This window comes from Jaculus jaculus, chromosome 1 (assembly GCF_020740685.1).
Source record: "Jaculus jaculus isolate mJacJac1 chromosome 1, mJacJac1.mat.Y.cur, whole genome shotgun sequence".
Classification (NCBI taxonomy): Eukaryota; Metazoa; Chordata; class Mammalia; order Rodentia; family Dipodidae; genus Jaculus; species Jaculus jaculus.
In genome coordinates this window covers 223,885,459-223,913,266 of record NC_059102.1, presented here as the reverse complement: position 1 = coordinate 223,913,266, position 27,808 = coordinate 223,885,459, and the positions used below count along the sequence as shown (strand labels likewise).

The following is a 27,808-nucleotide window of genomic DNA, read 5'->3' as shown; positions in this document are numbered from 1 at the left end:
CCTCGGTGAAGTTCTAGAATCCTTCTTGTCCTTCCCACCATGCCCAAGAAGCCACCCTTTAACTCATAACACCAGACCCAAGCATCAGGCAATAGAGGGCTTTATTGTGAGACTCAGTGCCACACAGCCATCATCATGTCTCCCTGCCCACAGCCAGGATCCTAAACACCAGGCCAGTGCAAGGACTGTGACTGCACACTATGTCGTGAGGCATCCCTGGATCTGTCCCATGGGCTACCCGATCCCAACAGTGCATCTGTGGTAAGGCAGCTGCGCGTGTAATGTCCCCTCCAGTTGGCCTGGACCACCTTGGCAGCAGACTGCTGCCGACTCAGCTGCCTGCGGGTCTTGAAACCCCTCCAGGCGGACTGGATAGCCGTGGCCGCTTGGTTCTTCTGGGGACACAGGGAACCCCTCTGGGATGCTGAGGCCCATCTTGATCCAGTCCCACCAGATATACCCTGGCCTACGCCTTGCACCACCCGTGTGGACAGCGTGTGACCACACACGTGGCAGGTGCGGGGCCGGGAGCCCATGAGCATCACCACACTAGGACTCTTCAGCTGGGGACTCAGAGACTGGCAGAAATTGCAGACCTCAGGCTGACAGGAGAGGAAGCAGCAGTGGTTGGAGCCTGGCCTTCTCTCTATCCCTTGTAAACTGCGGCGGTAGGAGGTCTTCCTGGCTCCATTGCCCTGTTCTGGCCATGCCGTGGGGAGCAGTACTTGGCAGGCCCGATCTCGGCGGGCACAGTAGCCCCGCCAAGCAGCCTGGATGATTGTGGTGGCTCTGAAGAGCTGTGCCAGGTTCTTCCTCACTCGGTAGCCACGCCATGTGGCTTGGATGATGATGGCCCACTGATGCCACACCTTGATGGTTCGGCGTACTAGGTAGCCACGCGTGCATGCTTGGATGGTTACCACGGCCTGTACAAAGATGCTGTTCATGGCCTTCATTGAAACCAGCAACTCCCCCGATGGCTTGCGGTCCAACACAGCCACATTTCCCATAGGGTCCCATGGTCTGGGGACCCTGGTTGGATACCACATGCTGGGAAGCATCTCACTGCAGTCTGTGGGTTTGACTGCTACACTGGGAGAGGCCAGGTTCCACAACTGGCAACCAGCCATGGTGTCTACAGGGCCCTGGGGTACAGTGGGGGCTGGGGATCCCCCGTCATAACCACTTTCAGAACTTATGATATGATGGGGGTCCCAGCTCTGGGGTACAGTGGGGTTTGAGGACCCCTCATCATAGCCAGCATCAGGGGTGGTTACATGATGGAGGGTCTGGCCATGGGGTAAAATGGCATTTGGAGATCCTCCATCATTTTCAGTTTTGGGGATCTCTGGGCCCTGAGGTACAGTGGGGGTCAGGGACGACCCATGCTGGACAGTGTGCAGGGCATCACAGGAGCTCTGATTACGAAGAAGCCTCCGGGAGCCACTTGGGGAAGACTCATAGCCCAGAGACACCCTTCGGACTCCTATAGACAACTTCCGTCCACTCCTATCATGTGCCACATCACAAGATTGGATAATGGGTGTTATGCTTGTCACTGATGGCATTCCTGGGGTGGACCACTTTTGACCACCCACTGGGGCCCCAGACAATTTCCTCTGTGCATCATAGGGCAACAGTCTATCCATAGGGCCTTCTAGAAGTTCTAAAACAATGCTACTATCAGTGGATCTGTATGACTTTTTATGAGTGAGGGGTTCATGGTGGTCACTCTGGGATAAGCTACTAGAGGAGAGTTTCTGAGACGAGTTGAGGACAGCTTTTGTCTGGGGGTGACTTGAAGCTATGTTTTGAGACAGCGACACAGATGATTGGACGTGTGACACCATGCTAGTCATCCCTAAACTCTGGGGAAGACTAGGGTTATTCACACTGGCTATGGAACCTGTAGATGCAGTGCTCCCTGTGACCAGCTGTGGGGGGACTGACACTACATCAGAAGGCACTGTCCCCAGAAAGCCATTCTTGGGTTCAGCATGAGTGACAGACTCAGGGAAGGGAACCAAGTGTCCCTCAGTATCCAGGGCCTGAGTCATTGTCCTGTCCCTCACAGAGCTCGTTTGTGCACTAGGGACCTTATCAGCAGGGTGGGAATAGGAAGGGACCTTGCTGATGGCTGATGGTAAGGGCAGAACTGAGGTGGTATCATCAGCTATGGAAGGTCTGCTTGAACTTGGAGCCCATAAAGGGACCGGGGTGGTGCCACTAGCTTTGCTGGGAGCTTCCTCCCTGAGTGGCATTTGGCCTGTGGGGAAGATCTCAGTCACCACGGGTACATATTCAGGATCCATATCAGTTTCCATGAGATTGTCATACCTCCTTTGGGTGACCTCAGGGACCTCAGACTTGATGTAGTCTAGGGACTTGGTCTCATCTGCTTGTTCTGGCTTCAGTGAGGCCTGCTGGTCTAGTGTCCCAAAGGTCACTGTCCCAGGATCTTGGCTGGCTTGCAAGGCTCTGTTCATAACCAAGGGCATGTGGTATAGGCTCTGTGCTGTACTACCAGGTTTCATGGCCTGTGGGTGAGCCTGTGCCAGGCTGCCAGCGTGGAGTCCAGGAACTGGGGAGCCCTCCCCAGTCCTTCCTCCAGGGTAAGGATGTGGGCTGATTCCTACTATCAGTGTGGACCCCGGAGCCACACTACCCTCCACAGAACCAAGAGCTGTGCTTGGACCTGCCTCTTGAGCCACAGAAACTGGGGTCATGGTTGTTGTAGAGCTGGCCAAGGGTCCTAGAGCCAGGCCTGACTTCTTCCTACTATTATTGGCCACTTGTGTGTAACTGGGCACCAGACTCTGGGCCATGCCATCCACCGTGGACTCTGGGGAGACACTCTGGGCCATGCCATTCACCGTGGACTCTGGGGAGACACTCTGGGCCATGCCATCCACTGTGGACTCTGGGGAGACACTCTGGGCCATGCCATCCACTGTGGACTCTGGGGAGACACTCTGGGCCATGCCATCTACCGTGGACTCTGGGGAGACTTTCTGGGCCACCTCATGTACCACAGGCCCTGGGGGAAGGTTTTGTCCCACACCCCTGATCACAGACCCTTGAGGGAGACCAAGAGCCACATTCCCAGTTGCAGGCTTAAAGGCCATGGCCAAAGATACCCTATTATCTATGGAACCTGGCACAAAGCTGCCACCCCCAACAGCACCCATCCCAGGGACCATACCTACATATGGGTAACTGGGAGGAACCATGGTGGCCACAGAGTGAATCTGGGGGTCTAGTGTGACTGGAAGAGGGATGCAAGTCTGGGGGACACCAGGGCTCACCTGGCTTATGAAGAACTCACATGGGCCCCCACCTAGCATGCTGGGGACTGCAGGTGGACAAAGGCTCTGGCTCATACCTGTGATCATGGAAGCCTGGTCATGAGGCCAAGGGCCACCTGCCTCTACCCTCCAAGATGCTGAGGAGGCCAGGCTATTGGTCACTTGACCTGGACTTTGACTCACAGATGTGGCCACGTTTCTCCAGGGTATGCCCGCAGTGAGGCTGGATGGGGCCTGCCCCTGACACATGCTTAGGAACATTCCAGCAGCCACAGGCCCCTGGGGTGTGCCTGTGGCTATGCCCTTGAACCAAGTCTGACATGGTACACTGGCTCCCAGGGCCTTTTCGGGGTCCACAGAAACCTGGTAGAAAGTGGGGTGGGAATGAGCTAGTGGAACTGGAGGCCTTCTGCTAACAGAGGGTGACACAGGGAGACCAAGAGAGCCCTGGGGGGCTGATACACTGCTGGTCACTATCAGAGGGTCATCAACTGGACCCCCCTGGGAGCCCAGAGATGATTGACCCACTTTGGTCATCTCAGGTGGTCCACCTGGACTGAGGATGGAGGGGGGTTCCTGAATGGCATCCATTTCATTAGTGTTTGGACCCTGCAGGCTGCCCACCAAGGAGCCTAGAGCTGACGGGTTCATGCTATGATCCACCCCATATACCACAGTTGGTGGCAACAGGCTGAGGGATCCCAGGGTATTCACAGAAGGCTGGGCAGGTCTAGGGTATATCCCTGGAGACAGAAATGAAGGAACTAGGCTGGGGGCCATGCCTCTAGTCAAAGAGGGCTGGTCTAGACCTGGGGCCATAGATGCACGAGTCAGGTTTGGTGACATAATAGTGACCACAGAAGGCTGGACCAGATTTGGAGACACGTCATGGGACACAGAGGGTTGGGCAAAGTTTGTAGATACCCCATAGGACATAAATGGCTGGAAAAAGTTTGGAGATACACCAGTGGCTATAGATGGCCCAGCCAAGCTTGGGCATACCAGGCTTGTGGACACCTCAGTAGCCGTAGGTTTCTGAGTCAAGCTTGGGGATACCCTTGCATCTAAAGATGGCTGACCTAGGCCTGGGGGTACCCCCATGGCAAAGGGAGGCTGACCTAGGCCTGGGGATACCCCAGTGGCCAAAGATGGCTGACCTAGGCCTGGGGACATCCCAGGAGCCAAAGATGGCTGACATTGACCTGGGGACACCCCAGTGGCCAAAGGTGGCTGACATAGACCTGTGAACACCCCAGTGGCCAAAGATGGCTGGCTTAGGCCTGGGGACATCCAGGGAGCCAAAGATGGCTGACCTAGGCCTGTGGACACCCCAGTGGCCAAAGGTGGCTGACCTAGTCCTCCTGGGAATATCCCAGTGGCCAAAGATGGCTGGCCTAGGCCTGGAGACATCCCAGTGGCCAAAGATGGCTGACTTACACCTAGGGACATCCCTTTGGCCACAGATGACTGACATAGGCTGGGAGATAACCCTGTGGTCTCATGTAGTTGACTTTTCATGGGCTCCAGCCCATGCCCCCTAGACTGATGAGCTGAGATAATGGCTGCCCCAGTTGCGGCTGTCTGGGTTGGTTGGGAGTTCCCCACAACAGCTATGGATGGGAGAGTGGAAATGGGAGCTTTTCCACTGATCCCTAATGGCAGGATTAGGTTTGGTGCTAATGTTGTGGTGGCAGGTAACTGGGCTATGCTTGGGGAACTTCTACTGGCCACAGATGGCTGGACTAGGCTTGAAGACACCCCAGTGTTCACTGGGTGCTGGCTGGTGGCCACTCTATTAATGGTTGATAGTTGGGTAAAGTTTGAGGATTCCCTATAGTATGCAAATGGTTGGACAACGTTTGGGGGCCCTTCAGAGTACATAAGTGGTTGGCCAAGGTTTGGGGACCCCCCATAGTAAATAAATGGCTGGTGTAAGCTTGGTGGTACCCCAGTGACCACAGATGGCTGGGCTAGACTTGGTGACACCCTAGTGGCCACCAATGGATGGGTCAGGCTCCATGGTACCCCAGAGGCCATGGATGGCTGGGTAAGGCTTGATGGCACCCCAACGACCACAGGTGGCTGGGTCAAGCTTGGAGATTCCCCAGTGACGATGGATGGCTGCACCAGGTCTGGTGGCACCCCTGAGACCACAGATGGCTGGGTCAGGCCTGGAGTCACAGTACTGGTAACTATAGGCTGGGATGGGCTTGTACTCAATTGCACGGCCTCTAATGGTTGGCTTAGGGGCGGGGACTTTGTACTGGCCTCAGAAGGCTGATTGGGGCTTGGGGCTCTCCCATTGGTGGGCATGGGCTGAGATAAGGTGGAATCCTGCTGAGAGGCCCCTACAGACTGCTGGTCAATGGTTGGTATCACAGCATCCAATGACAAACTCTTCCTGAGCCTTGGTGAGGCATGACTTGGTGGGACCAGGTCCCGACATGGCCTCTTGATCAGATCTTGGGAGCTGTGGTCTGACCAGTTTTCTGAGTCCCAGGAAATGCTCAGAGACAGGCGGTTGGCCATGGTACTGTGGCACAGAATGGATGTGAGCTGCAGGGACTGTGGCTGGACACAGGAGGGCACATGAAGAAAGCTAGATTGCTCTTCCTTGTCATTATGTGCCAGCTCTAGGGGCCTTTCCTCCACCTCCCTGGATAGCAGTGATCCCAGCTGATGATCCTCATGCAAGCTGACCTCCTGGGAACCTTCTGGCAATTCTGAAATCCCTACGCTGGATGTGGACAGGGTGGAAAGACTGACAGAGCTGTCACTTAGTTGGGAGCTCTGAGAGTTACTATCATGGGTCATAGAGCGACAGGGAAAGCTTTTAGCCAACACGTTTCTTGGATGCTGCGGCAAAGTGGCCAGCAACTCATCGAGAAGGGACACATGATGGCGGGTGGCTGGTTCTGGGGAGCGGGATGGGGCTTTGACAGACCCAGGGGCTGCATTCCTGTCCTGTCTGGGACTCGACTTGCTGGGAATGACTTGTAGTCTAATGTCTGGGGACACTTGTGATGGGCTGCCATCTTCCCATGTCTGCTGTGCCTGCCTCAGCATGGTGGCTTTGGGTGGACTTGTGCTCACTTTACCCATCATCTCTCTGGCACTTAGACAGGCCTGTTTGTGGCTTGAGGACAGAGTCCTCTTCACCTTCTCTTCAGTGGTCCTGGGTAGCTGGTTAGGACTCTTGACCACTGAGGGGTGACAGCGACAGGAAGATGCCCTATTGAGCCCTGAGCTCTGACATCGACAAACGTCACCCCGACAAGTGGATGAAGGTCTCTGGGATGCAAGAGGCTGCCCCCTACCCACACTGCCTAGAAACTTCCCCGATGCCATGCTACCCTCCCGAGACGATGTCCACGGACGAGAGGACACCCTACTGGCCACGGGTGACTGGTGGGAATTGGGGACTGTGCTGTTGGTCACTGGTGGCTGGCTGGTACTCGGGCCTACGCCATTGGCAACAAGTGGCTGCCCTGGGCTGGGAATTGACTGACAGGGGGTCGGCTTGGGCAAATGGGGATGGCTGTCATCTGTTTCTGGTTTACAAGGCCTTGGGGTTGGACATGGGTCACAGTAGAATAGCCTTCCCATCTCCCAAGGGAGCATAGAGTCCAGGTCCATGATGAAGGGACACTGGTCTGTGCTGGTGCACAACCCTCTAAGCCAAGAGGTGCTCACTGGGGACCGTGGCGAGCAGGGTAATCCCTCCAATGTGGCCCCATCCCCCGCCCCCTGCAGAGCCCTGGTGTATGGGCCCATGGCAAAGCCATCCCAAGGTGGCCTGACCTTGCTGGACGGCGGTTTTACAGAGCCCAGTGCAGGTCCCCACTCCACCGCCAGGTGCCCCCTGCAGTTCACCTCCACTGGGGTAGATGCCATGATCATGCTGCTTGCTGCTGATTTCGAGGTGGCCTTGGGGAGCATGGTGCCTGTTCTCTGAGCCACCTGGGATAGGGACTGGCTGAAGACAGCCCCGAGCTCTCCTTGGCAGAGAGCCTGGCTGAGGGCTGCCTGCTCCTCGCCACTCAGGGCTTTGCAGAGCACCTCAGCCAGCCGACTTTGCACAGACTTGGGGAGTTCTGTCCTCAGTTCCCCCCGGGACAGAGCCCGAGACAGCGTGACACCCAGTTCCCCCCAAGATAATGCCTTAATCAGGGCCATGCCCAGCATGCTTTGAGGCAGGGTCTTCACCACAGTGGCTCCCAGGACCTCCCTTGATAGAGCTTGGCTCACAGCAGCTCGGACTTCACCCTGAGAGAGAGCCTTGACCAGCAAGGCTCGGAGGTCCTCCTGGGAGCCCAGTGCAGCAAGTGCCTCTGCACACAGAGACGCTATCTGAGATATGACCACGTCATCCTGGCAGGACATCGTCTGGCTGGGCATTGGTGGCGGTGGTGGGGGCATCTGTGACGGCACACCATCGCCCCAGGATTCTGCATTGCATGTGGGATGTCCAGCAGAAGTCAGCAAGGGGACCAGCATGCCTTGGGTATCCATGGCCACTGAGCATGGATCCTGTGTGGTCTTAGTTTGTGTGCGGCTGTGCAGCTGGAACTGGGCCATCCGTTTGTCCTCTGGCTTTGCTTGGGACCCAGTGTCCAGGGAACCAAAGTGCTGCCAGAACTGGACAGAAGCCTTGGAACCAGTCAGAAGTGGTTGCGACTGGGTCTTGCTGCTGAGGTCAGCGGGGGCATGGGCGGTGAAGAGGCACTTAGCCGTTTCTGGGACCATCTGGGCCTGAGAGTGGGCCTTTGTCAGCCCTATGGGAATGTGGCCTTGAGAGGAGACTTTGGTCAGACACGTGAGGAGATGGGCCAGGGATGGGGCTTTGCCCAGCTTCGTAGGTGGATAGCCCTGAGATGTGGCCTTCTTAGGGCACGTGGCCTGACGGGCCTGGGATGGAATGCTGCTCTGCTTGGCAGGTGGACGGATCTGGGATGAACCCTTTGTCACACAAGTGGCCAGTTGGGGCTGAAGCATGGTAGAGGGTGGACCTGTCGCCAGGTGTCCCTTGGGCAAGGCCACAGTCACATCAGCAACGCCCGAGGGTGGATGGGATGGAGCTCGAGAGGGGTGTGTGGCCAAATGGGGCTGGACTCTGGTTTGCCTGGTGGGAGTCTGGGCATTGGATAAAGTCTTGGTCGAGGGTATAGCCATCTGGGCCGGGGACAGAGTAACAGGTGTCTCTACAGGCGTGTACACTTTGGACCGGACCTTAATGACTTCCGCCTGGTGGTGGGTCTGACCTGGGGGCTTAGTTCTGTCCTCTGCAACTCTTGTCCATGATAGAGCCCTGGTCATCCCCATGGCTGTGTGAGTCTTAGGTGCTCTTTCCTTCATCATTAGCTTTGAGGGGGCAGGCTTGATTTCAGCTTCCAATGGAGTCTTCTTTGGAGGAGGGTAAGGAGCCCCCAAACCTAGATGTGATTGGGGAGCACACCTGCTCTTCCCCTTGGCCAAGTATGACTGGGAGAAGGCCTTCGCTATACCAGTTGTTTGTTTGGCATTCACTGTGACCTTGGCCCTTGTGGTATTCAAGCGTGCCTGGGACGAGGTATTGGGAACCCCAGCGACTGGAGTCTGGGGTGGAGCCTTGAAATTATTGACCACCGGAGGGACCATACAGAAGGTCCTGAGGACAGCAGCCACTGAGCGGATCTGGGCTGGAGTCTTGGTTATCATGGCTGCCAGACGCATCTGGGGTGAGAGCTTGGCCGTTGGGCTTGTCTGGGAGGAAGTCTTGGATGAAGTGGTTGTTGGACACATCTGTGGTCCAATGGGGTTTCTTATCACTGGACGTGTCTGGGGTGATGTCTTTGTTGTCCCGGGCCCAGTGCTAGTCTGTGGTGGGCTCCTGCTCATGGGAGCCACTGGATGTGGTGAGGCCTTGACAGAAGAAGCCAGCAGGCACCCCTGGGGCACACCCCTGGCCACGGTGCCTGCTGGACGCACCTGAGGTGTGGTGCTGGTGAGTGAAGAGGTCGGGTACATGTGAACAGGGGCCTTGGTCATCATTGGGCGCACTGCACAGGTCTGTGGTAGGTTCCTCATGACTGGTGTGATGGATGAGGGACATGCCTGGGGTGAAGCTTTGGGTTCTGTGGACATCGGAGCTGGGGACTTGAGAGTTGAAACCCCCGGATGCATCTTGGGTGATGTCTTGGTGACTGGACATGAGAGGGGTGGAGCTTTGATGACTGCTTCAATGTGGACCTGCGTCTGGTTCTTTAGGGGCCCAAGGTTTGACAGGTCATACTTTATGGAGGTTGTTGACTCCGGGGACCCTGGTTTGGTGACTCTGCAAGTCACGTGTTTGCTTTTCACCTTGTCCCCCTCCAAGTGTGTGCTGCAGCAGGGACTCCTCACGGTTTTGGTAATCAGGCACGGCTGGTGCTTTGGACGTAGATTCATGGGACACGGGAGTCTGGTGGCCATAGTCTGCGGTGGAAGAAAGACCACGCCAGCAGTTCCATGGCCACATGGAGTCTGCATACCAGGCTCTGCACCTCCAGGGGTTGCCAGGGGTTGTGACAAAGTCAGATTGTCCCTGGAAGGGAACTGGGTCTTCTTGTTCACCATGACAGGCGGGCTCAGAGCAGGATGGTCCTCTGGGTAGTGGAAGCGCACCTGCTGGGGTGGATGGTAGGGGATATCCCCCTCATCCTTGCTCACTTTCTTAGCTCCTAGCTTGCTGGAGTGCAGCAAGCGGCGGGTGCTGAACCGCCTCCAGGCCTCCTGGATAGCCTTGGCTGCCATCATCTGGGAAACAAGCTTCTGCCGGAGCTGGTAGCCCCTCCAGTTTGCTTGGATGAGGGTTGCTGCTTGAGAGAACATTATGTCCATCTCGTCCACCAGGATGTTCTTGAAAGCCTGGCTCTCCACCACGGCCCGCAGGCGGGGGATGCGCTGCGGGGCCTGCCCCTGACCCTGCTGCCTTGGGAGGTTGGACGCATGCTGGGGCTTGGGCTGGGGCTGGGACTGAGGGGGCTCTCGTACCTCTTTTTCTTGGAGACTAGGAGCAGGCAGAGACTGGGGGAGGCTTGGGCTGCTTGGTGAAAGTGGCCTTGTGAGCTGGAGTGCTGTTACAGGCTGCATTGGCCGCATCTTCTTGGTGTCTGAGCAGAAAGGCAGTGCCTGTGAGTAGAGGGTGACAAGGACCAGAGATAAGAAGGTGAGGAAACCAGAGGGTGTGTGGAGGGAGGGCGGAATGAACGGAGGATTGACAGGTAAGTGGGTGGACAGGAGGTAGGGTGGGTAGGTAGGTGGGTGGCTGCATGGATGGAAGAGTGGATGGGTAGGTGAATTGAAGGATGGGTGTGTGAGTGAACTGGTTCATGAATGGGTGGATGGGTGAAATATGTGTGGACAGATGTGAAGATAGGTGGTGGGTGTGTGGCATAGATGGATACCATAATAGATCATAGGTGGGACACAGGTTACTAACACAGAGCACAGAAGAAAAAGCAAGAGATATGTGGCTTTCAGCAGTACTGAGACAGAGAGTAAAAACACTGTGAAAGAGGAGAGATCTATAGCACTGTGAGACAAAGGAAAGAGCTGGAGCATTGTGAGAGAGGAGAGAACAGGAGCAGTTTGAAAGAGAGGAGAGAACTGGAGTACTGAGAGAGAAGAGGGCTGGAGCACTGTATGGAAAGACAGAACTGGAACATTTTGACAGAGAGGAGAGAGCTGGAGCACTGTATGAGAGAGGAGAGAGCTGGAGTAATGTGTGAGAGAGAACTGAAGAACTATGAGAGCGAGGAGAGAGCCAGAGCACTGTCAAAGCGAGGAGAGAGCTGGAGCACTATGGGAGAGAGGAGAGAGCTGGAGCACTGTGTTGCAGTCAGGTTCACATTGCTGGTGGAAATCACCCAACCAAGAGCAGCTTGTGGGAAAAAGAGGTTTATTTTGGTTTACAGGCTTGAGGGAAGCTCCACGATGGCAGGGGAAAATGATGGCATGAGCAGAGGGTGGACATCACCCCCTGGCCAACATAAGGTGGACAATAGCAACAGGAGAGTGTGCCAAACACTGGCTTGGAGAAACTGGCTATAATACACACAAGCACGCACCCAACAATACGCTCCCTCCAGGAGGCGTTAATTCCCAAATCTCCATCAGATGGGACCTAACATTCAGAACACCTAAGTTTATGGGGGACATGTGAATCAAACCACCCCACACTGTGAGAGTGGAGAGACCTGGAGCACTATGAGAGGAGAGAGCTGGAGTTGTATGAGACACAGGAGAGAACTGGAGCACTGTGTGAGAGAAGAGAGCTGGCACATTGAGAGAGAGGGGAGAGCTGGAGAACTGAGAGACAGAGGAAAGCACTGGAGCAGTGAGAGAGAGAGGAGAGAGCTGGAGCACTGTGAGAGAGAGAAGAGAGCTGGAGCACTGTGAGAGAGAGGGGTGAGCTGGAATACTGTGAGAGAGAGGGAAGAGCTGGGGTACAGTGAGAGCAAGGAGAGAGCCAGAGTACCGTGAGAGACAGAAGAGAGCTGGAGTAGTGTGTGAGAGAGGAGAGAGCTGGAGGACTGTGTGAGAGAGGGGAGAGCTGGAGCAATGTGAGAGAGAGGAGAGATCTGGAGGACTGTGAGATAGAGGATAGAGTTGGAGGACTGTGAGATAGAGGAGAGAGATGGAGCACCGTGAGAGAAAAGGTAGAGCTGGAGTACTGTACGAGAGAGGGAAGACCTGGAGCAATGTGAGAGAGAGGGGAAGAGTTGGAGCACCATGAGCGAGAGGGGAGACCTGGAATAACGAGTGTGTGAGAGAGAGCTGGAGCACTGTGACAGAGAGGGGAGACCTGCTGTAATGTGAGAGAGAGGAGAGAGCTGGAGGACTGTGCGATAGAGGGGAGAGCTGGAGCAATGTGAGAGAGAGAGGAGAAAGCTAAAGGACTGTGAGAGAGAGAGAAGAGAGCTGGAGTACTGTGAGAGAGAGGGAAGACCTGGAGCAAGGTGAGAGAGAGGAGAGAGGTGGGGCACTGTGAGAGATAGGAGAAAGCTGGAACATTGTGAGAGAGAGGAGAAAGGTGGAGCACGGTGAGAGAGAGGGGTGACCTGGAGTAATGTGAGAGAGAGGAGAGAGCTGGAGCACTGTGAGAGAGAGAGCTGGAGCCCTGAGAGAGAAAGAGGGGAAGTACTGTGAGTGTGAGGAGACCTGGAATACTGTGTGTGTGTGTGTGTGTGTGTGTGTGTGTGTGTGTGTGTGACAGGCAGAGAGAGACTAAGAAAGAGAGTGAGAGATAGCTGGAGCACTGAGATAGAGAGTGGACAGAGCTGGAGCAATGTCTAGCTGCCCGGTGTATAACCTCAAGTGTGTCAGGCTTGTGTGTCAAAGCTCCTCTAAGCCTGGATGAGCTAGAATATTGGCCCACACTCTTCCTTACCTTGGAAGATCATAGAGTTAGATGAGCAGCAACAGAGGTAGGTGCAGTATCAGAAGACAGCTTGGAATAGGAGGTGACCTTCAATTCTTCATCCTAACACTCAACAGCTATGCTGTGGTCTGGTCTGTCCTCAAGATCCATGTAAGAAAGAATGTGTCGGGTGGGTCACCAGCACAGCAAAAAAAAAAAAAAAAAAGAAAGAAAGAAACAGGAAAAGAATAGTGAAAATGAAAAGAAAAACAAAAACCCACCACCATTGAAATCTCAAGGAAAGAAAAGGCCACAGGAAAAAAATGTGTCAGGGGTCTTATTTCATTATCCATATTTTTTGTTTATCTTTTAATATATTTAATTTTATTTATTTACATGAGAGAGAGAAAGAGGGGGAGAGTGAAAAAGAATGGGCACCACAGGCACCTGCGGACGAACTCCAGATGTACATGCCTCCTTTTGCATCTGATTTATATGGATCCTGGGGAATTGAACCTAGATCCTTAGGTTTTGCAGGCAAGTGCCTCCAGCCATCCCCCCATTTTGTTTTCAAGGTATGGACTCACTCTAGCCAGGCTGATCTGAGACTGAGACTATGTAGTCTCAGGGTGGCCTCAAACTTACGGTGATCCTACCACCTCTGCCTCCTGAGTGCTGTGATTAATGGCATGTGCCACCATGCCCAGCTATTATTTGAATTTGTGGACACAGCGCCTGGAACTGACCATGAAGGGGAGAAAGAGGGACTCCGGAGACACAGAAAGAGGTGTGCTGGAAGATGGCTATCACCTTGTTTTATTTATTTGTATGATGCATGTGTGTGTTTGCATGCCAGGGCCTCTTGCCACTACAAATGCAGTATCACACATTTGTGTCACTTTTGTGGTCAGTTTTATGTTGGTGGCTGGGTAATTGAACCTTGGCTATTGGGCTCTGAAAGCCAGTTCCTTATAGCTGATGAGCCATCTCCCAGCACCCCTCCCCACTTCACTTTCTAGAAGAGTAAAAGCCCAAAACTCCTCAAAAGCCACTCGTCAGGTGGTTGTGACCTCGGGACAACTCAGAAGGTATCATGGTGCTGGAAAGAAGTGACTAGAGTACCGAGTAACATCTCGATCACACCTTCCAAGGCTCAGGGTCTAATGCAGAAGAGGTGGCAGAAAGAATGTAAGAGCCAAAGGAAGGGCAGGACTCCTTACAACATGTTCCCCCCAGACCAAAATGGCCTGGATATCCATGACCTCATAGTGCCTGACACTACCTACACAAGACCATCATAAGAGGAGGGAAAGATCATGACATTTGGGCACCACAGGCACCTGCGGACGAACTCCAGATGTACATGCCTCCTTTTGCATCTGATTTATATGGATCCTGGGGAATTGAACCTAGATCCTTAGGTTTTATAAAAAGACTTATAAAAAGACTTATAAAGACTTATAAAAAGACTTATTGAGATGGGGAGGGGATATGATGGAGAATGGAATTTCAAAGGGGAAAAGGGGGGAGGGAGGGTATTACCATGGGATATTTTTTATAACCATGGAAAATGTTTTAAAAAACTGAGAAAAAATAAAATTAAATTAAAAAAAAAAGCTGCTAAAATACTTAGTAGCAGAGGCCAGTAAGTTAAAAAGGAGGCATAAAGGGAAGAGAAAGGAAGGGAGGAGGGTACTTAATAGGTTGAGATTGTATATATGTAAGTACAATGATTGTGATGGGGAGGTAATATGATGGAGAATAGAATTTCAAAGGAGAAAGTGTGGGGGGGAGGGAGGGAATTAACATGGGATTTTTTTTATAACCATGGAAAATGCTAATAAAAATTTAAAAAAAAAAAAGCTGCTCATCAGGGATGGCTGAGGCTCTCAAGAAAGCATCTCAGAGGCAAGTGTGGTGGCACACACCTTTAGTCCCAGCACTCAGGAGGCAGAGATAGAATGATGGCCACCATGAGTTCAAGGCCACCCTGAGACTAGTGAATTCCAGGTCAGTGTGGGCTAGAGCAAGATTCTACCTCAGAAAATAAAAATAAATAAATAAAGTGCCATAGAGCCTGACATCCACAGAATTAAGGTGGGGCCTGGGGGAAGTTTGAGTCTGTGATCCTCTTATTTGGGAAGCTGAGGCAGGAGAATCACTATGAGTTTGAGGCCACCTTCAATTACATAGTGAGTTCCAGGCCAGCCTGGGCTACAAATTGAAACTGTCTCAAATGTATATGACATAGCCAGGTGTGGTGGTGCATGCCTTTAGTCCCAGCACTTGAGAGGCAGAGGTAGGAGGATTGCCGTGAGTTCGAGGCCAGCCTGAGACTTCATAGTGAATTCCAGCTCAGCCTGAGCTAGAATGAGACCCTAACTTAAAAAAAAAAAAAAAAAAAAGACATACTTTAATGTTGAGTGCTGGATATGTGTATAAAGACGGATATTCTGAGGATCGTCCTTAGAGAGAATATTTACCCTGCTAAGAGTTCTGTGGTTCAGAGATTTTTTTTTTTTTTTTTTGGCTTCATTCTGTAAGCACTTAAGCACTCTCCCAAGTGTTTATTTTTATTTATTTGAGACAGAGAGGGAGAGAGAGAATGGGCAAGCCAGGACCTCTAGCTACTGCAAACAAACTCCAGACACATGCATCACCATGTGCATCTGGCTTACATGGGGTCTGGAGAATCAACCCTGGGTCCTTAGGCTTTGCTGGCAAGTGCCTTAACTGCTAAGCCATTTCTCCAGCCCTTTTATTTTTGGTTTTTCAAGGTAGGGTATCTCTCTAGCCTAGGCTGACCTGGAACTCACTCTGTAGTCTTAGGCTGGCCACAAACTCAGCGATCCTCCTATCTCTGCCTCCTGAATGCTGGGATTAAAGACATGAGCCATCATGCCTGGCTGGCCTGCAAGTGTTAATTAGCAAATGATAAAACAACCCAATAAAAACAGTCAAATCCGGGTGACTGCACATTCTTTCCACATATTTATACTCCGCCAGCCAGACCTAAGGGTATCTCCATATGGAGAAACTTGAGACTCAAAGTACAGGGTTACCTGTCCACAGTCAGACTGGGGGTCCATAGCAGAGCCATGCCTAGATCCCTGAGTCTTCAACTTCTGAATTTCCCTTCAGCAGGGCTGGCCAGAGAGACTACAATCCCCAACTTCAGGGTGGGCCCCAGGGGTGCCCTTTGCCCTGGAGTGACAACTGTGGGTGCTTGTCTTAAGACACCCCTGGCTTCAAACACCAAAGCAGCGTGGGGTATAAATGTGAGCTCCTATCCCCTGCGCCGGAACAGTCATGAGAGCTCAGGCCTGCTAGGAGGGGCCAGGGCCATTTAGTGTGCTCATAAGACACTATTGTTAGTATATCTGGTGATGCTTAAGTCACAATTGCACAGGAAAAGTGGGGCTCAGACACTGAAGACTGGGAAAGCAGTAATTCATGTATGGGACTGGGGGCATTGCTCAGTGCTAAAGTACAGCCTAACATGCCAGACGCCCTGGATTCCATCCTAGCACCTTAGAAAAGAATAAAAACCTACCCATGGCTTAGCGGTTAAGGTATTTGCCTGCAAAGTCAAAGGATCCAGGTTCAATTCCCCAGTACTCACATAAACCAGATGAACAAGGTGGCACACGAAACTGGAATTTATTTGCAGTAGCTAGAGGCCCTGGTGTACACATTCTCTATCTGCCTCTCTCTCTCTCTCTCTCTCTCTCTCTCTCTCTTTCTTTCTCCTCTTTCTCTCTCTAACAGAAATAAATAAAAATAAAATATTTTTTTAAAAATCTATCTAGAAGCCAGGCTTGGTGGTGCACGCCTTTGATCCCAGCACTTGGGAGGCAGAGGTAGGAGGATCAGTGTGCTTTCAAGGCCAGCCTGAGACTACATAGTGAATTCCAGGTCAATGTGAGCTAGAGTGAGACCCTACCACAAAAAAAAAAAAAAAAATCTATCTAGGTCAGGTATGGTGGCACATGCCTGTATTATTATTTTTTGTTCATTTTTATTTATTTATTTGAGAGTTTCAAAGAGAGAAAGAGGCAGATACAGAGAGAGAGAATGGGTTGCCCGGGCCTCCAGCCATTACAAACAAACTCCAGATGTGTGTGCCCCCTTGTGCATCTGGCTAACATGGGTCCTGGGAAATGGAGCCTCAAACTGAAGTCCTTAGACTTCACAGGCAAAAGCTTAATCACTAAGCCATCTCTCCAGCCTGGCATATGCCTTTAATCCCAACATTTGGGAGACAGAGGTAGGAGGATCATTGTGTATTAAAGACCAGCCTGAGACTACATAGTAAGATACAGGTCAGCTTGGGCTAGAGACCCTACCTCGGAAAACCAAATAAAATAATAAAATAACATGTATCCAGGCATGTTAGCACATGCCTCTTGTCCCAATGTCTGGGAGAAGGATCAGTTCATGCTGGGCTGTATGAGACCCTGTCTTAAAAATCATTTTGCATATGGGGCTGAAGAGATGGCTCAGTGGTTAAGCACTTGCCTGTGAAGCCTGAGGACACTGGTTTGAGGCTTGATTCCCCAGGACCCACATAAGCCAGTTGCACAAGGTGGAACATGTATCTGGAGTTCGTTTGCAGTGGCTGGAAGCCCTGGCGTGCCCATTCTCTCTCTCTCCCTCCCTCCCTCCCTCCCTCCCTCCCTCCCTCCCTCCCTCCCTCCCCCCCCCCCTCCCTCCCTCCCTCCCTCTCTCTCTCTCTCTCTCTCTCTGTCACTCTCAAATAAAAAATAAATAAATAAACAAAAAACTATTTAAAACTATTTTATGGTGGTGGCCCACGCCTTTAATCCCAGCACTTGGAAGGCAGAGGTAGGAAGATCGCCATGAGTTTGAGGCCACCCTGGTACTACATAGTGAATTTTAGGTCAGCCTGAACTAGAGCGAAAAATAAAACAAAATTAGTATGTAGGGGGCTGGAGAGATTTCTCAGTGGCTAAAGGCACTTGCTTGCAAAGTCTGCTGATGACCCTGGTTTGTTTCCCTAGTATGCACATAAAGCCAGATGCACAAAGTCCCACATGCATCTGAAATGCATTTGCAGCACAAAGAGGCTCTGTTGCACCCATACTTTCCCCCTACCCTTCTCTGTCTTTCTCAAATTATATGTGTGTGTGTGTGTGTGTATGTGTGTACATATGTGTTTTTTGTTTGTTTGTTTTGTTTTTCAAGGTAGGGTCTTGCTCTAGCCCAGACTATCCTGGAATTCACTATGTAATCACAGGGTGGCCTTGAACTCCTGGTGATCCTTCTACCTCTGCCTCCCAAGTGCTTGGATTAAAGGTGTGCACCACCACACCCAACCAATAAAACTATTTTTTTTAATCAGTATGATGGGCTGGAGAGATGGCCTAGCAGTTAAGACACATGTCTGTTAAGCCTAAGGACCCAGGTTAGATTCTCCAGGTCCCACTTAAGCCAGATGCATAAGGTTGTGCATGTGTGCATATGTTTGTTTGCCCATTCTCTCTCTCATCTTTCTTTCTCTCCCTCCCTCTCTCTGTCTCAAATAAAAATAAATAAAATTTAAAAATTATACAGAATCAGTATGATGTCTGGAGTTCCATTCATTCTCATTTTCTCTCTCTACCTCTTTCTCTCAAATAAATAATACATAAGCCTGGTGTCATGGCATACACCTTTAATCTCAGCACTTAGGAGATGGAGGTAGGAGGATCACCATGAGGCCACCCTGAAAGTACACAGTGAATTCCAGGTCAGCCTGGGCTAGAGTGGAGACCCTACCTCGAAAAAAATAAAATAAACAAAAAAATGATATAGAATATGAGTCAGTATGAGTTGGGTGTGTTCCAGGAGGTTGAAACAGGATTCCAAGGCCACTTGGAGCCACAGAATGAGTGTTTCAAAAAAAGCCAGGTGTGGTGGCGCACGCCTTTAATCCCAGCACTCCAGAGGCAGAGGTAGGAGGATCGCCATGAGTTGGAGGCCACCCTGAGACTACATAGTGAATTCCAGGTCAGCCTGAGCTAGAGTGAGACCCTACCTCAAGAAAAAAACAAAAAACAAGCTGGGTGTAGTGTCACATGCCTTTAATCTCAGCACTCAGGAGGCAGAGGTGGAAGGATCCTGTTGAGTCCAAGACTACATAGTGAATTCCAAGTCAGCCTGGGCTAGTGTGAAATCCTACCTTAAAAAAAAAAAAAAAAAATCAGGATGAGCCAGGTGTAATGATACACACCTTTCTTTAATCCCAGCACTCGGGAGGCAGAAATAAGAGGATTGCTGTGAGTTTGAGGACAGCCTACAACTACAGAGTGAGCTACAGGTCAGCTTGGGCTAAAGTGAGACGCTATCTTGAAAATGAAAAAAAAAAAACCAAACAAACAACAAAAAACAACTCTATTGGTCAGGCATGGTAGTGCATGCCTTTAATCCCAGCACTTCAGAGGCAGAGGTAGGAGGATCGCTATGAGTTCAAGGCCACCCTGAAACTACATAGTGAATTTCAGGTCAGTTTCGGCTAGAGGGAGATTCTACCTCAAAAAAACAAACAACAACAACAAAAAGTAAATAAAAATAAAAGTTCAGGGCTGGAGAGATGGCTTAGCGGTTAAGCGCTTGCCTGTGAAGCCTAAGGACCCCAGTTCGAGGCTCGGTTCCCCAGGTCCCACGTTAGCCAGATGCACAAGGGGGTGCACGCGTCTGGAGTTCGTTTGCAGGGGCTGGAAGCCCTGGCGCGCCCATTCTCTCTCTCTCCCTCTATCTGTCTTTCTGTGTCTGTCGCTTTCAAATAAATAAATAAATAAATAAATAAATAATTTAAAAAAATAAAAATAAAAGTTCAATATGTACAAAGGATGAGACAAAAAGAAAAAAAAAAAGAGTGTGGGGTGAGCTGAAAGGGCCCCTCAGGACACAGAGATTGAAAGGGTCTCAGGGAAATAGCAAGAACATCTCTCTGAGCTTCTCTATCTGTTACACAAACTAAGGCCACTTTCCCAAGCTCCCAATAAGACAACAGACTCATCAGGATTGGTGCCCAAGTGAGACCAACACACTAGCAAGGCTTGGGAGCCCCAAAGCTCCTCTCTGAGGAGCTGAGTTGCTGTCATACCTCTCAAAGTAGTTCAAATATTTCAAAGGAGCTGACAGGATCCCCTTGGTGCCCCCCACCCCAGTACCTGCCCTCTCTGACCCTACTCACCTATCCCCAAACCTGAACCCACCAGCCCTGATGGCAGGTCTGGGGACCCTGGTTCCACGGTGTCTTTATGACTCACAGCCAAGTTCCGGCCAATCAATACCAGCTTGTTGAGGAAGAGTGTTCTAGAAGGTAGAGCAAGGGCTAGAGGTAGGGTGGGGGCCTGATGGGCCTGCTTTTCCTGAGCAGAAAATTAGGGTTCTGAGCACACAGGTGACCTCCCCCACCAAATCTTTCATTCTTGGGAACATGCTGAGGACATATATATGCTTAAACTTTCTCTGGCCTGGGCATGCAAGACACAAATAATAGTGAGTTCTAAACCAATTGGGGCCATATAGAGACCCTGTTGCAGACCACAAAAGTGGGCAATAGAGCCAAAGTGCTATACACCACAGCCTTGTGGCACAGGGTGGGGACTGAGGCCAGTGTCCTGGGCCGCCTCTTCAGGCTGGGCCAGGCCCAGCATGAGTCACCCTGGCCACTCAAGGCCAAGGCTGACGGCACACCTTGGCCTCCACAAAGCAGGCTTCAGCCAAAGCCCCTAGTCCTGGCCTCCCTCAGTAGCTGCCAGGGAGTGCCAGAGCAGGTCTGCAGAGGTGCCAAGCCTCCCTCCAAGATCATCACCTCTACCCCACCATGTCTTCTGCACACCACAGGTGGGTGTTTAATGTTGTGCCAGTTGACAGAAGTTTTGCTCTATGTTGCCAACTGCAGTGCCCAGGAGAGTCCCCTTGGCAAGCTAAACACAAACCCAGAAGGTACAGGGTAGTGAAGCAGGACATAAAACATTGTGGGAGCCTAGCCAGGGTTTGGTTCCGTTAGGGGGGAAATAGGTCCTTACAGACTAAAGACCTAAGGTTGGGAGGCTCTGAGAGAGCAGCTGGGAAGGCACCAAGTCAGGCAGAAGCTAAGCAAAGGCCCTGAGGCTAAAGGGAAAGGAATTTTTTCTCCCTGGAATGCTGGGGATGGAGTACAAGGTCTTGGGCATGTAGACGAGCACTTTACCACAGAACCCTTGGATTTTGTTGTGTGTTTGGCCGAGGGGTGCCCGACCATGTATCATGGGGAGTCCTTAATTTCTCCCCATCCTATTCTTTCAGACAGGGTCTCTCACTGAACATGGAGCTCACCAACCACTTAAGATAGACTAGCTGGCCAACAAACTCCAGGAATCCTCCTGTCTCCACCTCATCAGCACCAGGATCACAGATGTCACCCACTACACTTTGGAAAAAGTACCTCTGACCCCAACAAAGAGGGGCCCCAGTGCTGGGTGTGGTAGCACATACCTTTAATCCCAGCACTCAGGAGGCTAAGGTAGGAGGATCTCTGTGAATTCAAGGTCAGCCTCAGACTACATAGTAAATTCCAGGTCAGCCTGGGCTACAGCAAGACTCTACCTTGAAAAACAAAACAAAACAAAACAAAAAGTTCAAAAAGAGGGGCCCCAGCCTCCACGCCAGCACTGTAGGAGACTCTATAGAGAAAGAGAGGAGGGAAGACAAGAGAAAGGGTTTCCTCACTTGGGGTCTCATACCTGTTTACCTCTCCCTTTATCTTGGAAGTCTCCCTCAAGGACTTGCCAGCACAGCCTGGGCACCAAGTATGTGTCTACATGCTGAAAGGCCAGGGTCTCCTGGCCGCCAGTCCTTGACCTCCCCAAGGCCTCTGCCTTAGTCATCAGGAGCAAGCAAGTCAGGATTCCATCTTGAGGTAGGAGAGAGTCCTCTGGTCTCCCTGGATCTCCCTCTATGAATGGGTTGCACCGATTACCCGGTTATGGAGAAATACTAAAGGACACCCCCACTTTACAGCACACAGGTAGATGCCAGCCAGTGGGGAGAGATGCAGCTGTCACACAGCCACTCAAGGATACTCAATGAGGATGCCTGGCCCAAGATATATGACAGCTCCCCACCCTCCACATCAGTGCCCTTCTCAGGCTAGAGTCCCCTACTGAAATCTCTGCTTGACCTTAGTGTATTGCCAGGTTACACGTTAAGCACCAAAATTCCAAAGTTATTTTGTTGTTTTGAGAAAAGGTCTTTCTGTATCGTCAGGCTGGCCTGAAACTCATGATCCTCCTTGCCTCAGCCTCCAAACCCAGGATGACAGACATGTGCCACCGTGTCCAACTCACAAGAGTCCTGTGCCAAATGGGCAGCAGGAAGAGAGGACAAGAGGTGGAAAGGGAGCTCGTTCTTTCCATGGCCAAGGGACAGTGGTCACACGGTGGCCACTCTTGCACTCAAGTATACAACAATGAATCTTGTTTTCCCCAGCAGGGCTTACCACCTTAGGCACTCAAGCTGACACCGCTCCAAGCTCAAGGCCTTCACAGCATGAGTCAGAGAAGGGAGGAAGGAACCTATATAGCTTAGAGTTAAGACACTGGAGGTGTGGGCCTCAGTCCCTGCAGTCTCTTAGAGACACTGTGGACTACCCCACAGTTGGGTTACAACCCCCCCCCCCCCAGGCATGCATAAGGCTGGGTTCAATCCCCAACACTGGGGAAAAAAAGTTTGTTAGAGGCTATGACCTCAATTCACTGCTCAAGCTCTATTTTATTGAAATGGAAGATTAAGATCTTGGAGGAAAAGGGGCCCTCATGGAGATATTTACAAAGCTGCGATTTCTAAGTTCATATGGACAAGGGGAGTAGTTTGATCCCACAGTGACCATTATCTTTCCCGGTCCTGGGGTACCTTTTGTATCCCTGTGCCTAGGCATTCCTCCCAACCAACTAGGAGTGATAAAACTAACACTGAGCACCAACTGTATACGAACCCTGTGAGGTTGATGTACAACTTGTGGAGCCACTGGTGGGCACAGATGGTCAGGTACGCTGGGGCCACCCCGCTTTCAGGAGACATAAATTACTAACAGCAAACACTGATTCAAGAAAGCCCTAGTGTTCCAGGTCCCCATCTGGACTCAGACCGCTGTGACGCCTAGATGGCGCTCGCGGCGAGCCAGATGTGCAGGCCCCTCCCACACCCTCGCCGCGGGGGAGATGGGAGCCGGCCAGGCCACGCCCACCCCGGGCCCGAGGGGAAGAAGGAGGCGGACAGCAGAGCTGGCGTAACGAGATTTTACTGAAAACACAAAACCGGGCGAACCAAGGATTAGGAACAGGAATGTGGACTCATAGCAAAACAAAACAAAACCAGCAGAACAAAAAGGGCAGGAGGAAGGAAGATGCCGGGATGAGGGGGGCGAGAACGAGGGAAAGGAGGAGTCTTTTCTTCTTCCTATTTCTTAAAAAAAAAAAAAAAAACCAACACTAGGAAACACGCACGCAACACACAACCAACGTTTGTTCCCGAGTAGAAACATAAATAGGGTGAAATCGGACATTCTGTTTTTCTCTCTTCCAAAGTCCAAAATCAAACAAACGGAAAAAAAAAAAAAAAAGGCAAAGGAGAAAGGCAGGGCGTGAGGCTGCGCCCCTCGGAGCACAAAGAGGCTGCCGGGGCACGGGCTTGTGCAACACGCGCGGGGGCGGAGGCGGCGCGAGGACGGGGTTCGTGCGCTCGGGTCCCCCCAGGAGCACGGGGGTCCAGCTTGTCGAGTCCAGGGCGCCCCCCTCCAAGTCCTGGGGGCCCTCCGGGTGGGCCGCACCCCTGTCTCCCTCCGAGTCCGGGCGCCCCCACCCGCCAACCTCCCTCCCCGCCCCTCGCGCGGAGAGGGCTTCGCGCATGCGCCGCACTCGGGCTCAGTACGCGGGGACCTGGTGCTGGGGCAGCAGCTGGCAGCCGCTGTTGACGTGGCTGAGCACTTTCTGCTTGAGCTGCGCCACCTGCTCGCGCAGCAGGCTGGCCGTGGACGCCAGCTCGGTGTTCTGACTCTTGAGCGTCTTCACCTTTTCCTCCAGGCGCGAGATGCGCTCCAGCTTGCGTTTCCGGCACTTGGAGGCGGCGATGCGATTGCGCAGCCGCTTGCGCTCCGCCTTGATGCGCTCTTGTGTGTCCATGTCGATGGGCGACAGTGGCGGGCTGTCGCCGAAGCTCGGCACGTCGGGCACCGTCTGGGGCTCGTCCTTGAGCGCGGCCAAGCGCGGCGGCGGTCCCAGTGCCCCCGGGGGCGGCGGCGGCGGGAAAGGCACGGGCTCGCTGGCGAAGGCGACGGTCGCCGCGCCCCCTGGCGTCCCGGTGCCGCCCGCGTAGCTGCTCAGGTTGGCGTAGACGGGAGCTTCGGGTGCCCCGGCGGCCGCGGGCAGCTCTCCCGGAGCGGACGGCGCCGAGGCCGAGGGTCCCCCAGTGGCCGCCGCGGCCACGCCGGCCCCCGCGCCCAGCTGATTCTGCTTGTGCAAGTCCTCCAGGGCCTTGACGAAGCCCTCGGCGAACTCCTGCTCCTCGCTGGCCGCCACCTTGGGGTAGAGGAACTGCGTGCTGGTCGGCGTGGTGGTGACCAGCCCGTTGGACTGGATGATGAGGCGCTCCAGCTCCGGAGACGCCAGCTTCAGCAGCCCCAGGTCCGGCGACGCCAGAAGCCCGTCGGAGGGCGCCGCACCCGGGGCGCCGTCCGTGCGCAGTGGGGCCGGAGGGGGCGCCGTCGTGGGCTTCAGCGCCGCCGCCACCTGCTCGCTCAAACTCAGCGTCAGCGCGTCCTTCTTCATCATGCTGCCCGTCGCCGCCGTCGGCGGCGCCCCGGAGAACAGGCGACCCGGCGACGCGAAGCTACCACCGCTGGCACCGCCAACACCGCCCAGGCCGCTCAGCGCCTCATCGCCGTAGAAGGGTGTTTCCATCCTCCGCCTCCCCCGCCGTGCTCGGCCCGGGGCGCGGGGGAGTGGCCGCGACCTCCCAGGGGAGGTCCCCGCGCCGCCCCCCCAATACGCTCAGGCCCCCTGCGCGCGCGCGCGACCGGGCCGAGGCCGCTGCGCCCGGCCTTCCCGCTGGCGGCGGCAGGTCCTGCGCCCGCGCACCGCGCTCTCTCCTTTTGTAGCCTCGGCCCCCTCCCTCGCGATGAGCTCACCGCCCCCGCTTGCTATTGGGCGAAGGTGACGTCGTGTATTTGCATATAAAGGCGGGGCCGAGCTCGCTGACGCCCGCCCGCCCCGCTAGTTGCCTCGGCAACGCGAGCTACAAGGCACAACAGCGCGCTGCCTTGTGGGCTGACGTCATGGAGGCGGAGCTGCGTGGCCCGGTCGGGTCAGTTCGCGGGTCCCCAGTGTCCCCGAGCGCTGAGGCTGAACGGTGGTCCCCTCCCCAGCGACACCTCGCGCCAAGGCAAGTCCCAGGTGGCGTGATGGTTCCGGCGGCCAGACGCCCGCCCGTCCACCCGTCCCGGCCACCGCCCAGCCTAAGGCCTCCGCCCGCCCTCTGTCACGCCTATCCGCGATGCCGCGCCCCCTCGTGGGCGGAGCCGGCCTCCGGGAGCGTTGGGGGATGGGTCCCGGGCCAGAGCCCCTCGGCGGGTCTGCAGCTGCAGTCGGCATGCTCGCTAGGCCCCGAGCGCGCTGGGGGACTTTGAGGGGCTTTAGGGGGGCTCGCCGGAATGGGGGCAGGTCTTTTGTCCCAGAAGGATGGGGGAGGGAAGAGGAAGCTCGCCAGAAGTTGCTAGAAGTGCTTTTCCTGCTCATCATTTTTACTGGGCGGAGTCTAGATGCCTGGAGTGTAACTTCCTGCCTTTAAGGGTGGGAAACTGAGGCTCAGCGAAGTGGAGCAACCTGTTCACCCCACGAACTACCTTGAGTCCTCACCGAGCCAGGCTTTGACCCCTGGGTTTCTTCTTTCTTTCTTAGTCTTTACTTTTCTGTCCTTTTCTTATTTTAAACCTTTTTCAAAATTTCCTTTTTCCTTCCTTTTCTTACTCATCTTTTGTGTGTGTGTGTTTTCGATGTAGGGTCTTGCTTGTAGTAATTCACTGTGTAGTCTCAGGGTGACCTCGAACTCAAGGTGGTCCTCCTACCTCTACCTCCCAAGTGCCGGGATGAAAGGCATGCGCACCATGCCCGACTTCTTTTTTTATTTCATTTTATTTATTTGCAATCAGAGAGAGAAAAAAATGGGCGCACCAGGGCCTGTAGCCACTGCAAAGAAACTTCAGACCTATGTGCCACCCTGTACATCTTGCCTATACCAGGGTATTGAACCTGGGTTTGCAGCCAAGCACCTTAACAGCTAAACTGTTTCTTTAAGCCCTTAAAAAAAAAGTTACATATATGTATTTTATTTAGCTGAGTGTGGTGGTGCACACCTTCAATCCTAGCCCCCAGTAGGCAGAGGTCCCAGTAGGCAGAGGTAAGAGGATCATTGTGAGTTCGAGGTCACCCTGAAACTAACTAGATTGTGAATTCCAGGTCAGCCTAGGCTAGAGTGAGACCCTACCTCGAAAAAATTATATATATGTATGTGTGTATGTATATGTATATGTGTGTGTGTGTGTGTGTGTGTAATTTACTGCTTTGCACACAGTGGAGGAGAGAGATGGGCGTGCCAGGACCTGTAGCCATTACAGGTGAACGCCAGATGCATGTGCCACTGTGTGTATCTGACTTTATGTGGCTACTGGGGAATCAAACCCCCAGAGTTTTGCAGGCAAAGCACTGTAACCACCTCTCCAGCCCTTTTTCTTTCTTTCTTTCTTTTTTTGGAGACAGGGTCTCACTCTGTAGTTCTAGCTAACGATGAACTCACAGCAATCCTTTTGCCTCAGCCTCCCAGGTGCTGGGAGCTGCCAACCTGGGCACAGTTAGGTTTAGTTTTTATTGACACATGGTCGTATGTACCACAAACTGGCCATGAATTCCTGAACCTCCTGCCTCAGCCTCCCAAGTGCAGGATGACAGGCAGCTAAGCTCCGCCCCAGGCCTGTGCAGCCTAGGCCATCCACATTCACAGGGTTCGGCCTGGGGTGGAGCCGGGAAGCAGGAATCCCAGTTGGTAAGTACCTGCTTATTAGTATGTCTCTGCTGCCAGGGCAAGATGGGCCACCATTAAGGCTGTCTGGGATGTGCTTTGAAAGAACCCCAAGTGCCCTAGAGACGTGTGCTTCCACAGCACCTCCATGGCTTCCCATCACTTTCGGCCAGGTGGAAGAGGCCCACTTAGGCCTGGCCTTGACCCCTGCTATCTCCCTCACTCTGGCGGGAGAGGGAGGGCCTCCTGGTTGCAGAGGCGAGCTCCAGCCTACCGCAGGACCTTTGCACATGCGCAGTGCCCTCGGTCTGGTCGGACCCCCCCCCCCCCACCAACGTCTCTGGTCCCTGCGGACCGCCACCCACACACACACACCCAGAGCATTGGGACCATCCACAGTGACAGCGTGGGCTGTCCCCGAACGCCCAGTTGTGCATTTTTCCACACACGCGGGTCTCAGCTTTTCAGGCGCAATCCCAGCCCGGGCCCCCTGGAGAGGGGAGCAGCCGCCAGCTGGCCGGCAGCCAGCCCGTCCTGGGGCGCCGGTCTGGGCCTCTCGGCAGGGCGGGTGGAGGCGGCTGGGCGGGCTCCTCGGAAGGAGGGGGGAGGGGAAGGCAGGCTCCGCCCTGACCGTGGGCCTTGGCTTTGACGGTTGGGGGATGGTCTAGGGCTCTTGAGGACCTTCCTCTAGGTAGGTCGGCCTCACAGCCTAGGCTCTATGAGCCTCAGTCTCTCTCTTAAGAGCCTGGAGTGAATAATTCTGTTTCGATGTTGAAGTCATTATAGGGAGGATTTGAGGCCGATAGTAAGGGCACAGTAGTTTTGTTATACAAACTTAATTGTCATTCTTGGGGTGCAAGTGCTTAGCGTCTTGGCATATTCCTACTCATCCTTCAAAACTCATCTCCTTCGCCCTTTCAAGACTTCTTTCCCAACGAGGCCTCTTGTGATATCAGCAGTGAGGGGGACAGAGGCATACCTAGACACCTTTGTTTGGCTAAATCCTGCCTTCACACCTAGGGCAGACAAGGTCTCCCACAAACAAGGAGATGGGAGGTCCCCA

At 53.3% G+C, this 27,808-nt stretch overlaps 2 protein-coding genes across 2 annotated transcripts; both read right to left on the bottom strand.

Annotated features, from left to right (window-relative positions):
- Positions 1-84: 84 nt before the first annotated feature.
- Iqcn (IQ motif containing N) lies at positions 85-23,582 on the bottom strand. Its single transcript, XM_045142494.1, has 5 exons — positions 23,342-23,582; positions 22,880-22,977; positions 8,109-10,454; positions 7,107-8,069; positions 85-1,145 (listed from the first exon to the last, which is right to left on the bottom strand). Exons 1-5 carry the CDS (start codon positions 23,580-23,582, stop codon positions 162-164), a joined length of 4,632 nt encoding a protein of 1,543 aa, XP_044998429.1. The 3' UTR covers positions 85-161.
- Jund (JunD proto-oncogene, AP-1 transcription factor subunit) lies at positions 22,960-24,742 on the bottom strand. The gene has a single exon (XM_004666022.2). It carries the CDS (start codon positions 24,630-24,632, stop codon positions 23,598-23,600), a length of 1,035 nt encoding a protein of 344 aa, XP_004666079.1. The 5' UTR covers positions 24,633-24,742; the 3' UTR covers positions 22,960-23,597.
- Between the last annotated feature and the right edge of the window lie 3,066 nt (positions 24,743-27,808).